Source organism: Perognathus longimembris, chromosome 6 (assembly GCF_023159225.1).
Source record: "Perognathus longimembris pacificus isolate PPM17 chromosome 6, ASM2315922v1, whole genome shotgun sequence".
Classification (NCBI taxonomy): Eukaryota; Metazoa; Chordata; class Mammalia; order Rodentia; family Heteromyidae; genus Perognathus; species Perognathus longimembris.
The window spans coordinates 73,721,231-73,735,192 of NC_063166.1; the positions used below are offsets into that span (position 1 = coordinate 73,721,231).

Here is a 13,962-nt window from a genome sequence, read left to right on the forward strand (position 1 = left end):
TGGGAATACAAAATGGTATAGTCACTCTGAAAAAAATCTGGCAGCTCCTTAAAAAAATCAAAACGTGGAACTACTGTATTATCCAATAATATTCTTTGGTATTTATTCCAGAAAAATAAAAACATGTGCTCACACAAATATCTCCATGCAAATGTTTAGAAGGCTTATTCTCACATGGTCAAAAGCTGTAAATAACCCAATGTCAGTGAATGGATGAGCTACAGCATCACTTTCGGCTTTCTGATGGCTAGTTGGAGCTGAGTTTCACAGACTTTCCTGCCCTGGCTGACTTTGAACTGCGATCCTCAGATCTCAGCCTCTTGACTAGGCTAGGATTACAGGTGTGAGCCACTGGCACCCAGTAACACAGCACTTTTGACTCACCGTTTGCTTCTGGAGGCCATCTAACTTGTCCTCGGCATTGTCTTCTTTATCGGGGCTGCCTCTACATAAAAGCAATCACATACCACTTGTTACTCTGCTGCCAAGGTCCTTGAAAGCACTTCCCAGCACGCCCCTCCCCCAGACACGTGGATATTAGTAGGTCTCTATCTCAAATGGCAGTCAAAAGCTTAGTATTCCTCTTCCTACTGGGAGAACTCAAGAGACAGAATGAGAGAAACAATCATCAGACTATGTCATCATTTCTATGGCCAAGAATGTCTGCTGGAGCCTCATGCTTTAAGCCTCATGATCTGCTAGAAGTTGGCTGTTCAATCAGGGGGAGAAAAAAAAAGGTAGGTTCTGCCACTAAGAGCTGTCTGACAAAAGACTCTAGACTGAAGGTTGTGTGGATGGATGGAGTGAGGCCATGAGGGTACCGAGCCCAGACATGGTGAAGCGAATCTTCCTACAAGGTCACTGGCACAAGTACTTTCTTGGAAGGAAGCTCTGTCTCATGGCTGGGAAGGAAGGGCATTTGCTCTCTGCCATTAGACACAGGCCATGTTCATTAACTGTTTTCCATAATTCCTTTAAAAATGACTTTGATATTCCTGTCCCAAATATGCTTGTCCTTGCGGTCAGGTCTGGGATGTAGGGTGATCTTCTACTATCAATGCTTAACCAGAAAGAACAGCTACTCCTACCAAAATACAAGGGTTTCAAGTCACATTCAGTCACCTCACCTGGGAGTGTTTTTTCTAAAATGTGAACCTATATTGGGATCGTTTGTCATCTGGGCCTTTGTTGGTATCTCCCAGAATGCATTTTTATTATCTGTCCACAAGAAATGTCTCTAGAGCAAAGAGCATCACCAGGCACTACCTATGTTTTCCAGTTTGAGCGGATGGTCAGGAGCTACGCAGTGCTACGCTCTCTTGGCCAGGCTTGACCTCCAGCCTTGGGAAAGGTTAAGTAGAATCTGTTACTTAGGGGGAGAAGATCAGACTACAAGCTTCCCAAACAGAAGCTATGTCTTCCAAAAATAGGTGTATATTTGGGGGAACTATAGTTTTTAGCTATTTAGTTCAACTTCCTTGAGAATTTATTCATTCTGGAGTTATGCTAACAGGAAATAAAACTTGGCCAAAGGTAATGTTTCCACACATGTGTACCCCTAGGATGGGATGAAATGCCACAACTATCAAACACAGCGGCTCAAGTTCACCTTACGCACAGAGCTCGCCATCTTAAGTAATACTGGCATTGGAGCTGAAGAACTTCAAGATCAAGAAGCCTGTACTTGCTATTTCTCTTCTTAGCTTTCTGCCAGGTACAAGGAGTCTGAATTCTTGATCTGTGAAAACTGACCAGACATGAGGAGAGCCGGTGTGAAGCATAGCAGGGCGGACCCAAAATTGCAATTGGAGCCAGATACTTTAGGGAGATGGCAGATTCCCTTAAGATACTGAGAACGCTGAACATATATGTAATAAGTTGGTGGCCTGGCATGTCACATCAGCATCAGCCCCTGTGGCTTCTCACCTTTCAGGAATGTCTGAGGTTCCGTCCGTAACACCTTGCTCGGCAGAAAGAGACTTCTCATCTGGCATCCCAACTTTGTCCAGGAAGCAGAGTGCTGGGTCTGCTCGCATGGCATTGTACCTCTCGTAACCTGATCAAGCAATGAGGAACATCAGCAATTACGTCAGAACTCACCAAATCTACCTTGGGTCCTACATAGTCATCTTGTCTTCTAAGTAAAAAATAAAACACAACACAAAACATGCTTCTGTGGAATGAATGAGACTTCCTAATCATGAAAGATATGGATGATAAAGCTTACACTTCTGAGCAGTGAAGGACTAACATTGAAAGCTCATGTAAATACTCAAGTGTCTATGAACAGAGGCAGAGTCCAGGTAGAATTAGCACTGGTTTTTCTGCTTTGGCCAGCAAAGGAAATCATACAAGTTGCTTTTATAATCCTTCAAACCTCAACTTCAGATACGTTATTATGCCCCAAATGGGCCTGTGTGCTTATAGTCCATACACTAGAAAGAGAAGCTGAACAAGATGATGAAAGGAGGGCTGAAATATTCCCTAGGAATAGACTCTGTTCCAAAACTTCTCATTTGTTCCAAAATGGTCTCATCTGATTTGCAGACCATAACATCATCTACATTTAGCTTTATTACCCCACTAATGGCCTTGGAACGTTCCCTCATTTAATTACTCCTGCACTCAAAAAACAGTGGGTTTCTACTATGTGTCAGGTACCAGGACCATGAAGACAGAAGGAAAATGAGGCAGTCCCACACCAAGCAAACAAGAGAGTAAGGTAAACACCACATGAGTTCTTTGGGACCACTGCTGCTCTTCTCAATAATATATTCACAGTACCGCCACAAGTCACACATTCACAGGGTCAAGGCCAGGTCGGGAGAGGTAAGGCTCTATTTCCTTAAAAGGTTAGACTGTTGAATTTGTAGGGATTTGTGGAGTTTAGTCAAAGACTGCCTGAATCATCTTCCCTGGGGGGACTTGATCAAGAGGAAAAAGCACTGCCGAAACACCTACCATGCTTGAACACACCAATGAGAAGGGACTTATCGGCCTCAGCATCCCACCAATCCACTGGGATCTCCACATAGTCTATGTCGGGTAGAGGTACATCCAGCTCCCTATGGAAGGAAAAGCAAGACTCAGACACAAACAACAGAAGAGCTATGGGCCCAACTCTGATATTAAGCCACATTCTGAACCCCATGCTGTGATGGTGAAGTAACAGAGAAGCATTTACAATATTGTGGTCCAGGTTTCTCAACAGGGCTTTGTCAGAATCACAATGGGAGCTATCTAAAGCACATTTTATTTCCAGGCTTTACTTTAGACTAAACAAAGGATGTTGTGTCTTGAAGTACCCACTGGAGAATCCACTGTCAGTGGCGCTGGGGTCTATACATACAAGGTTGCTCTGATGTATGTCTTCAGTCAAGAATCACAGCAAAAGCAATTCATATATAGGTTACCTGAAGGCAGAATTTTGTCCAGATGGCTGAACTCATATGTATGACTTAGCACATATATAAATGCATGTATACCTCAACATAAAGAGATCTCAAGTTCAACTTGAGAACAAGGTCTGCACTGGTATAATCAGAGATTAGGAAGAGGGCCTTTCAGGGGAAAAACTGATCACGTATGAATATAACATGTGCCAGTGGGGATGAACAGACCTGTTCCATCAGGCCCTCTTCCAGCTTCTGTCCTCCCGCTGAGGGCACACAGGGACCTGTAGCTCTCTTCATTCATCTGAGAAATTCTTATTCTTTGAAGGTTTGGGTTTAGAGGAGGGAATATCCATCTGGATGGTTCCTGCTTCTCCTCTCCACAGTCTTTTTTTTTTTTTGGTCCTGGGGCTTGAACTCAGGGCCTGGGTACTGTCCCTGAGCTTCTTTGTGCTCAAGCTAGCACTCTACCACTTGAGCCACAGGGCCACTTTCAGCCTTTTCTGAGTAGTTTATTGGAGATAAGAGTACCATGGACTTTCCGCATGGGCTGGCTTCGAACCATGATCATTAGCTCTCATCCTTCTTTTTTCCAGTCCTGGGGCTTGAACACAGGGGCCTGGGCACTCTCCCTGGCTTCTAGCACTGTACCACTTGAGCCACAGTGCTCCAGCTTTTTCTGTGCATGTGGTGCTGAGAATCAAACCCAGGGCTTCATGCATGCTAGCCAAACACTCTACCACTAGGCCACATTCCCAGCCCCGTCAGATCTCATCCTTCTGGGTAGCTAGGATTGCAGACCTGAGCCACTGCCTCCTGGCCTCCCCACAGTCTTAGATAGTTTCTCTCCCATTAGGCTCTTCCCCCCCCCCCCCGGCCTCCCTTTATTCTAGGCAAGTGGTCAGGGTGCAAACATGGGCCTCCTAAAGGACAGACCAGTTTGGCCACTTCATGTCAAATCTTTTCTGTTGTTATTTGTTTTTTTGGGGGGTGCTTTTGGGCAAAACTGGCATTATTACCACTGAAGTCACATCACCAGCCCTTATATATTATGAGACTGATGTATGGTCCAGTGTGCCAAAAAAGTTTTATTTTTCTGCTTTTAGTTACTTTTCTTTTTTTTGGCCAGTCCTGGGGCTTGGACGCCTGAGCACTGTCCCTGGCTTCTTTTTTTGCTCAAGGCTAGCACTCTGACACTTGAGCCACAGCACCACTTCTGGCCGTTTTCTGTATATGTGGTGCTGGGGAATTGAACCCAGGGCCTCATGTATACAAGGCAAGCACTCTTGCCACTAGGCCATATCCCCAGGCCCTTAGTTACTTTTCAAATAGGATCTTGCTTTTATGTTCGGGCTGGTGGGAACTCTGATCCTATTTATACCACCATGCTTAATCTTTTTCACTGTTGAAGCCAGGGTCTTATTGTTTTGCTCAGGTTGGCCTACCAAATAGCTAGTATTACAGATGTGAGTCATCATGTCCACTGGCCCTTTATACCAACTCCTTAACTCTGAGAGGTGAGGCTGATGTATTTTACCTGGCAGGAGTTCCCTCAAATGCTTTATCAGCTGCTTCTCCCAGTATTTCGGCTTTTAGGTAGTACAGCATCCGGACTCGCAAGAGGACCCTATAAAATTTAGTGACTGTGTTAATGCAACCGATAGAGCCCATGACTGCCTGTGAAAACACTTCTGAATTAAGACAGGGAAATTATAGGCATTCCCATGGAGTTGGTGGTATGAAGTGCCACAAAAACAAAACCCAGCACCAATGGCAGGTGACACTGTGATCATGCCTGTCTTATCAGGAAAACAACCATCTCCTTGGTCACTTGATGGATGGCTCTGTGAGCCACTGGGGATGGAGGAGAGCAGGGATGGCGAGCACTCTATTCAAACTTCCCAAGATTACGTGCCCCTTTTACATGGCCACAATGACTTCAGTTTATTAGATGCTGGCTTCTAGTAATGATAAACAATGATTCTTTCCAACATTTTTCACGCATACACCATGAAATGAATTTTTAATTTTTGGTGCCAGTACTGTTGCTTGAACTCTGGGCTTAGTGCTCATGCTTGGCATTTTTTTTCCCTCAAGGTTTGTGCTTTACTACTTAAGCCACAGTGCCATTTCTAGACTTCTGTTGGTTAGTTGGAGCTGAAGAGTCTCATAAACTTTTCTGTCTGGTTTTGAACTGTAGTCCTTAGATCTCAGGCTCATGAATCACCAGTACCAGTGAGTGGCTAAAATGAACTTTTATTATTATTTTGTTTCTGCCAGTCCTGGGGCTGGAATTCAGGGCCTGGGCTGTTCCTGAGCTTGTTTCGCTCAAGGCTAGCACTCTACCACTTGAGCCACAGCACCACTTCCGGCTTTTTATGTGGTATTGAGGAATGGAACCCAGGGCTTCATGCATGCTAGGCAAGCACTTTACTACTAAGCCACCTTCCCAGCCCAAAATGAATTTTATTTTTGTGTGTTAGCACTGGAGCTTGAACTCTTGGCATCACATTCTTGTGCTTGGCTTTTTCTCTCTAGGCTAGCACTCTACTACTTGAGGCTTATTTATTCTTTCTGGTACCAGTCCTGGGGCTTTGAACTCAGGGGCTGGCTGCTATGCCTGAGCTTTTTTTTTTGCCAGTCCTGGGCCTTGGACTTGGGGCCTGAGTACTGTCCCTGGCTTCTTTTTGCTCAAGGCTAGCACTCTGCCATTTGAGCCACAGCGCCACTTCTGGCCATTTTCTATATATGTGGTGCTGGGGAATTGAACCTAGGGCTTCATGTATACGAGGCAAGCACTTTTGCCACTAGGCCACATCCCCAGCCCGTGCCTGAGCTTTTGTGTTCAAGGGTAGCACTCTACCACTTGAGCCATAGTCTGGCTTTTTTAGGGGAGGTGTTTAATTGGAGATAAAGAGTTTCACAGAGGGCTGGGAATATGGCCTAGTGGCAAGAGTGCTTGCCTCCTACACATGAAGCTCTCGGTTCGATTCACCAGCACCACATATATATGGAAAATAGCCAGAAGGAGCGCTGTGGCTCAGGTGGCAGAGTGCTAGCCTTGAGCGGGAAGAAGCCAGGGACAGTGCTCAGGCCCTGAGTCCAAGGCCCAGGACTGGCCAAAAAAAAGTTTCACAGACTTTCCTGCCCAAGCTGGCTTCCAACCATAATCCTCAGCCTCCTGAGGAGCAAGGTTTACAGGTGTGAGCAACTGATAGCCATCTCATCTGTGGCTTTTTGCTGGTAAGTTAGAGATAAGACTCTCATGGAATCTGCCTGGGTTGGCTTTACACTGTAATTCTGAGTAGTTAGGACTATAAGGTGTAAGCCCACCAGTGCCAGGATATGAATGAGTTCTGACCCAGCGGAGACCACAGATACACATCCTCTCTTTTTGGACTCTGCATGGTGAGTAGTATGGAATGTGAAGGGCTTTCCACATCAGTTTCTTTCAAAAAGCCTGGGCGGTCTGTGCACAGCTGCCCCTAAGAGATACGAGAGGAAAACTCACTTGTTGCAGTGCTGTTTGAGATGTTTCTTGTAGCCATCATCATGCAAGACCACCTCAGGGTTACAGGTGGCTAGCCAGTCCGCATTCTTTAGTTCTGGGAGCAGTAGTTGGTTTTTTGTCTTCTTTCCTTTCCTCCCTCTGGGAACTGGGGCAGACAACCCTGGAACAAAAAGGCAGTGTTGGTATAAGGATGAGCCAAGCTCACACCTAGTTCATAGTGTGAACTAAAAGCCAGGCTAGGGTCGCAAAGAGGAGCTGGGTGCCACATGACAGGCCCCACTCCTTAGTTCCTAAGTAGTAAGGTCCCCAACTCAGTCATCCCTAGAACACTCTAGCCAGTCAGTAAAGTTCAGCGAGTACCCTGGGAAAAGCAAGAAAAGGGGGACTTAGCCTCTGCCCTGGGACCTTCTAATTTAGCAAGGGGAGAAGGAAAGATATGATTTGAAATTTGAAGGTGAGCTTGGTCATACACAGCAAAGTATAGCACAAGAAAAGGCAAGACTGAAGCAGGACTGGGGCAGGGACAGAACAACAAAACACAAAAGGTGAGTCACAGAGTACAAGTTGTGAAGCCCCGGCTCAGGGAGAGCATGCAGGACAGCATGTGGAAAACCGCAAGGTCTTTAATGTCCCTAAATCAAACAACAAGGTTCCGCTGCATGATCCCGAGAGTGCTGCTACTCTTTCCCACCAGAAACGTGCTGAAATGCGTCTAAGAAAGAGAAGTCCCCCCCCCCCCCCCCCGCCCTAAGCACAGCAATGCGGACTCATGCAGGAGCGGGGATGAGAGCACCCGGGAGCTGGTGCCTCTCGGGCCCTGCCTCCCATCTCTCACCTGAGTGGTTCTGGAGGGTCTGGGCCTGCCCATCTTTGGAAGGGGTGATCAGCTCCCAAATGAAACTCTTGATTTTCTCATCCCCCTTATAATGCTTGACACAATACACTAGCAGGGCCCGGCAAATCATCTCCATGTCCTTCTCATTCAGGTGCCACTTGAATCGCCCATGAGTCAGGATGTCCTTCCACCGGCCCCAGCTGACGGCGAGAATACAAAAAGGCATTGGAAGGGAGGGGCCATGGCAAACCCATCCCAAAGCAGGAAACAAGAGCCAAAGGTGCTCCTCATTCTCTATGGGTCTACTGATCACTGAGGATTTTGTCCTAGAAGGCCTCTGAGGGGCAGGAACATGATTGCAGCACATCAAAGGTCATAGGGCCATTGGACACGGACAGCCTCATCGGATTATTAGATTGTTAAGAAGGACTATTGAGAATGGAGAATAAGTCTGGACTGGAACTATTGTGAACCAAGAATAAGGCTGGATTGAAAGAGCCCAGCTGCAGTATTCAAAAGCAATGGTAAGCTCGGAAGCTGAGCCTTCAATTTCAACCACAGCCAGAGTACTACACAAATCATGCCTTGATGGCAACATCTGTTGCACTGATTCCTTATACATCCTCAGGGGGAAAAGGCAGGAAATCAGTACCAGGCAGCAAATTAGCATCAGAGATTTGCTGTTACAGCACTAGAAAAAAAATCATGGCACCTCTACGCTACGTCTGCAGAGCATGCAGAAACAGGGGACCCAGACAGAAAGCCAGCTCTCTTGGTCCAGCACATCTCATCGGCTCCATTAACTTCAGGGGGACTGCTGAGATGTGCTGCGCAGATCTTAGGGACTGGAAAAACAAGAGTGGGAAAACACCACCCCCACTGCCAATGCCCACCCGAAGATGAGCAGGTTTTTCTCCACCCGGAAGCACTCGGCTCGGAGGTAGCGCCTGGCTTTATCATTGAGGCGCCTGGATCGTGTGGGCCTTTCATCCGAGTCACTGTCCAACTCTGAGAATTCCATGAGCTCATCCTCTTCAAATGAGTTGTAGTGTTTGGTCTGTTTTCTCACGCGAGGTCGGTCGATCACTAAGCTTTCCTAGAAATTGAGGAGACAGTTGAAAAGAGGGCCCCTTTTCTCTCTATCCCCACCACAAAGCACAAACTCATCCTGCAGCTGTTCCTTAGGGCCCATTTGAGAAGCAATGACCCCATGTCATCCTCTGGCAGGGTAGGCTCTTCATTAGCACACCTGTGGTCTCCCTGACCACAAGACAAGCAGAGGGGATTCTCTGGGACCTGGTCCCCAATGCTGGACATCACCACCCACTGTTTTGTCATCACCCAAATAGGGGTATGGGCAGGCAAGGCCCCCAAGTGTCCAGAGTGGCAGGCTGCTTTTGCCAAGAAGGACAGGAGTTGTGAGCTCCAGCTGTTTTGCTCAGCATAGAGAGCAGTCTGTATTTGGAGATAGAACAGGTCAGAGAATTCCATCTGCTCAGAACTTCCTGAAGACAAACACACACCCTGCTGCTTTATCTGTGTCCTCTGGTACTATGTCAACCATGTCTTTTGCCAAAGATAAAAACCTCTGCCTTAAGAAGTCTCATTTTGGTGGGTCATCTGCCCACATCAATTGCTTCTAGTTCCATCCTATCTTCTTCAACTCCTGCCTACACCTCTACCCAAGGCCAGGATAAACCTCCGAATATGTCTCTATGTAGCTCAGCCAGTTTCCAGACACCTCTGCTTCAGTGGCTTTGCTTTCCACCTTGGGATACTCTCATTGCCTTCTGCTGCCTCTAGTGCAGGAACCCTTCCTTCCCCTCTCCCCACACGGCGTCCTGCACACAGTGACTGCCATGCTGTCAGATTCCTCAAGCAGGTTACTACAGGGGACTCAATCTTAAAAAGAGGAGAAAAAGCATTTCTATGTAGAGAAAAGTAGTTGGGCTGAGCAGCCACTGGCAGTCCTGCAGAACAATAGAATGGCCAAGTGCTGGTTCCAGACTTAGGTATGAGCATGGATTGTCTTCCCAACTGGTGGGCTAACTCTCACCTGAGAAGACAGGAAGGATGTGTATTCATCCCAAAGTGAGCTGACAGGACCATAGAGGAAGAAGAAGGGAAACCAACATTTTATGGGTGCCTCACGTCTGGTGGAACACCTGTACTGTGTTTAGAGCGGGGCCTCCCACCTGCCACGAGAAACTCACTACCTTCTTTTCCCTTTGGCTTGGGGAAGTCAAGTACCTCACCCAAACTGTAAGGTTGTGACAGTTACATTCACCAAGTGCTGGCTTTGTGCCAGGCGTGGTTTAAGTGCATTAGAGCATCTTGTCATCTAAGAATCAAGACGCAGGAGTCAATGATTGCAAGCTGTATGAGAATTCATGGTCCCGGGAGTCACCAGTGAAATGCTGAGTGGAATAAAATAGGCCGTACCTTCTCATTCTTTGCTTCAGTGTCTAATTCAGCTATTTTAGCCCATTTCTGCCAAAAGTTAGGATCATCCAAGGAAATATCTGTTCTGTTTCCTGAAGCCACAAAGCTAGCCTGTGAAGAAGACAAGTCAGAAAACGGGGCTTGAACATGGACAGTACAAACAAATAATATATATATATTTTAAAAAAGCACTTGTATTATTTCAAATGCATCAGAAACTTTAGTTTATGATCTATCTGCATCAAACCCCAAGCCTCTTAACAGAGTTTTCAAGGTGAAAGCTCCTATTCTTTTTGTTTTATTTTGCAGACTGGGTGACAACATTAAAATTTCAAAGTACAGAATTTATTTTTTAGAACTTTAACTGGAAGTAAGGAGACAATAGCAATATGTTACTTGGTGTCTAGTTCCCTTTACAAAGAGTTCTGGCCTGGTGCCGGAGGCTTAGATCTGAGGATTGTGATTCAAAGCCAACCCAGGCAGGAAAGTCTGTGAGGATTTTTATCTCCAATTAACCACCAAAAAAGCCAGATGTGGAGTTGTGGCTCAAGTGGTAGAATGCTAGCCTTTAGCAAAAAAGCTCAGGGAGAGTGCCTGGGTTCGGAGTTCAAGCCCCAGCACTGGCACACACATGCAGAAAGTTTTGTTTTTTTTCAGACAGGGTCTTCCTGTGTAGCCTAGGCTGGCTTTAAATTTGCAGCTCTCCTACATCAACAGCCTCTCAAGGGCTACATCATCTCCCAAGTGCTGGGATGGTAGACAGGTACCATCATGCTGGCTGAAGGGTTAATTCCTAGATTTTTCTTTTTTTGCCAGTCCTGGGCCTTGAACTCAGGGCCTGAGCACTGTCCCTGGCTTGTTTTTGCTCAAGGCTAGCAATATGCCAACTTGGGCCACAACACCACTTCTGGCTTTTTTTCTATATACATGGTGCTGAGGAATCGAATCTAGGGCTTTCATATTCCCAGCCCTAGATTTGTATTTTCTAACAGTGACTAAATGTCTGCTCTAGACTGCTTTGGCTGGGCAGTATGAAGTGTAGAAATGAGGGAGAGACCGTCCATATTCTGTCCACAAAACACAAAGATGCCCTACTAAAAAAGTCACCAAACAGGAGACTGGATCAAATAAGTCAGAAAGCTCTCATAGGAGCTGGCAGAGCACACAGATCTAAACCCAGTGGCTCAAATAGCAGAGGAAGGCAGCTCCAAGAGTAGAAGGTGGAACTCCATGTAAAACCTCTCTGACATGAAATGGACAAAGTTCTTGCTTGAGTGTGAAGAATGGAGTGTGTGTTAGAGGTTCATTCTCTGGCCATGATCAAGCAGAGCTCCACAGCCAAGATGACCACTGAAGGGGTCTGAGGCAGTCCTCATGAAGAGTGGACAGAGCAAAGCACAGAAGAGTGTCTACCAGCCAGTCATCATCAGCCCTCCAGGTTTGGGGCATTTTCCTTCCACAGTCCCTTATTCACTATTCTGACTCCCTCTAAGTACCTACATCTCCAGTGTTACACAGACGAGATGTGCAGCTGGACAATGTGAAGGCTTTGGCTTTGGAGAAAATGAAGTATTGCTAATGAGGGTCAAAGAGCAAACCGCTTTCTTTCCCCTTCCCCACAAATGATGACCTCAGAGAGGATCTTGTACCTTGGCAAAAGTGGACCCTTTCCCCTCAGACTGGATGGTGATGGTGTGAGTTCTTCTCTGCAGAATCTGATCTATGTCTTCTTCGCAGAACTTCGAGCCTTCGTCTTCCTCGTCCATCAAGGCTCCATAAGCACCTTTCCGGAGTAAGTCCTCCACTTCCATTTTTGAGAGCTGTTGTACCTGAACAGGTCACCAAAGGCAATTCACCAAGTGAGAAATGCATAGGTGAAGAACAGCCTCAAATCTGGCTCCTATGATTCGGTGTCCAGTTCCCTCACTCAAAAGTACAGGTCAGAAGAACAAAAGATAGGGACAACAAACTTTGGAAAATGGAAGCTCAGATAAAGATGCTCTAAATTCTCTCCAGGAGGACAGGCAGGCCATTCTCTACGGGAGCTCTGGAATAAAGCTCAGCACACAATCCAAAGGGCCTAACATTCTTTAGGACATTGGTTATTATCAGATGTCATAAGCCATTAAAACTATGCACCACTGAAGAGGATATATCTGACATATGTTTTTAATATTTCAGTTTAAGCCTATATCTTTTAAAAACCTCCAGATGTACCAAATGAGCTGAAGAATGATGATTTATTCATCATTAAATAAATACATTTGTATTGGAAATGATGTCATCTGCTAACTAAAAAGAGAGTCTCGTGCCAAGTGTGATCTTCTCAACTGCTTGTGGAAAACAGGAAATGGGGTTCAAAACACCCTTTCCTGGTTCTAATTAAGAATCTGGTTCTCCTTATAACAATCACAAGAGGGAATTCCGCGACTACCCCGGATGGGTAACTTGAAGCGCTATACTTAGTAACATATGCATAGCTAAGAGAATGCAGAACATCTGGACTAAAGACAACTCATTTAGATTCTAATTCCCAATCTTTGATGCCCTAAGCACAGAGATTAATGAGATATTCTGCTTTGTTTGCTTATCCTTTAAGACAATTTAAGAGTCTTAGCTATAATTCTTATCCTCCAACACATAGGAGAAAAGACTGATACATTTTAAGCTAATTTATTCATTCATTATTCAATGACTATCACACATTGAATATCTTTCCAATGCTGTGCAGTGTTCAGGTCCATGAGGGACTGAGATAACACTGATCCCATTATACCATCAAGAAGTTCAAAGAGGGCTGGGAATATGGCCTGGTGGTAAAATGCTCACCTAGCATACATGAAGCCTTGGGTTTGATTCCTCAGCACCACATATATACAAAAAAAGGCCAGAAGTGGCGCTGTGGCTCAAGTGGTAGAGTGCTAGCCTTGAGCAAAAAGAAGCCAGGGACAGTGCTCAGGCCCTGAGTTCAAGCCCCAGGACTGGCAAAAAATCCCCACAAAACAAAGAAGCTCAAAGACTGGATATGAGCTAAGGCTGAGAAGATGTGTTTGTACTAGCAAGGATGCTAACAACTACTGGTTCTAATGGGTGGGTTCTTATGGGTGTGGTTGCAAACTGTTTCCTGAAATGGTATTGCATGTTCGGCACCCCTGTCACACAGAACTGCTCCTAAGGTTCCTTTATATACTTAGGAATGCAGAGACCTGACCTAGAATTATTCCCTTCTGTAGAGAATTGTGCAACAATAATGGCCAAAGTGAACCCAGAAACAGCTGTCAAGAGGCAAGCCCAGAGAGGTGCTGGCTATGTGATGAGTGCTCCCAACACCCGGGGCAGGCCTGGCCTACTCACTCCATTGGTGCTGCCCTTTCGATTGATGTCCTGAAGAACGGCCTTGTCTAGGCCCAGCTTCAGGCTGGCCTTGTCAAACATTTCTCGCTCGTAGGAGTTCCGGGTGATGAGGCGATAGACCTTCACGGCTTTGCTCTGGCCTATGCGGTGACATCGGGCCTGGGCCTGGAAAGGAGGCGGGTCAGATGCAGCACATCACTGTTTTGAACACGACAGGAAGCCTGGGCTTAGGAAGTGCTCACACACCTGGGGTGTGATGGCCAGCTCTCAGGTGTGTGACACAGGACTGGGTTCAGAACAGAATTCACTCAAGTGTCAGCTGCTACCTTTGGGAACAACATTTCTTGTCAGTTCACCAACAAAAACATTTGGGGACAACCTTCTTTCAGTTTACTCACTACTATGTGGAGGGGAAAAGCAGTAAGAAC

General features: G+C 46.1%; 1 protein-coding gene across 4 annotated transcripts in view; it reads right to left on the minus strand.

The window, feature by feature from the left end:
- Positions 1-13,962, minus strand: part of Chd6 (chromodomain helicase DNA binding protein 6) — a 140,874-nt gene that overhangs the window by 27,973 nt on the left and 98,939 nt on the right. For all 4 annotated transcript variants that reach the window (XM_048349357.1, XM_048349354.1, XM_048349355.1 and 1 more), the window contains 10 exons: positions 13,535-13,699; positions 11,830-12,009; positions 10,181-10,291; positions 8,632-8,834; positions 7,739-7,938; positions 6,904-7,063; positions 4,930-5,019; positions 2,962-3,065; positions 1,927-2,056; positions 385-445 (listed from right to left, as the gene is read on the minus strand). In XM_048349357.1, the coding sequence (XP_048205314.1) occupies positions 385-445; positions 1,927-2,056; positions 2,962-3,065; positions 4,930-5,019; positions 6,904-7,063; positions 7,739-7,938; positions 8,632-8,834; positions 10,181-10,291; positions 11,830-12,009; positions 13,535-13,699 (1,404 nt within the window). The remainder of the gene's footprint in view (positions 1-384; positions 446-1,926; positions 2,057-2,961; positions 3,066-4,929; positions 5,020-6,903; positions 7,064-7,738; positions 7,939-8,631; positions 8,835-10,180; positions 10,292-11,829; positions 12,010-13,534; positions 13,700-13,962) is intronic.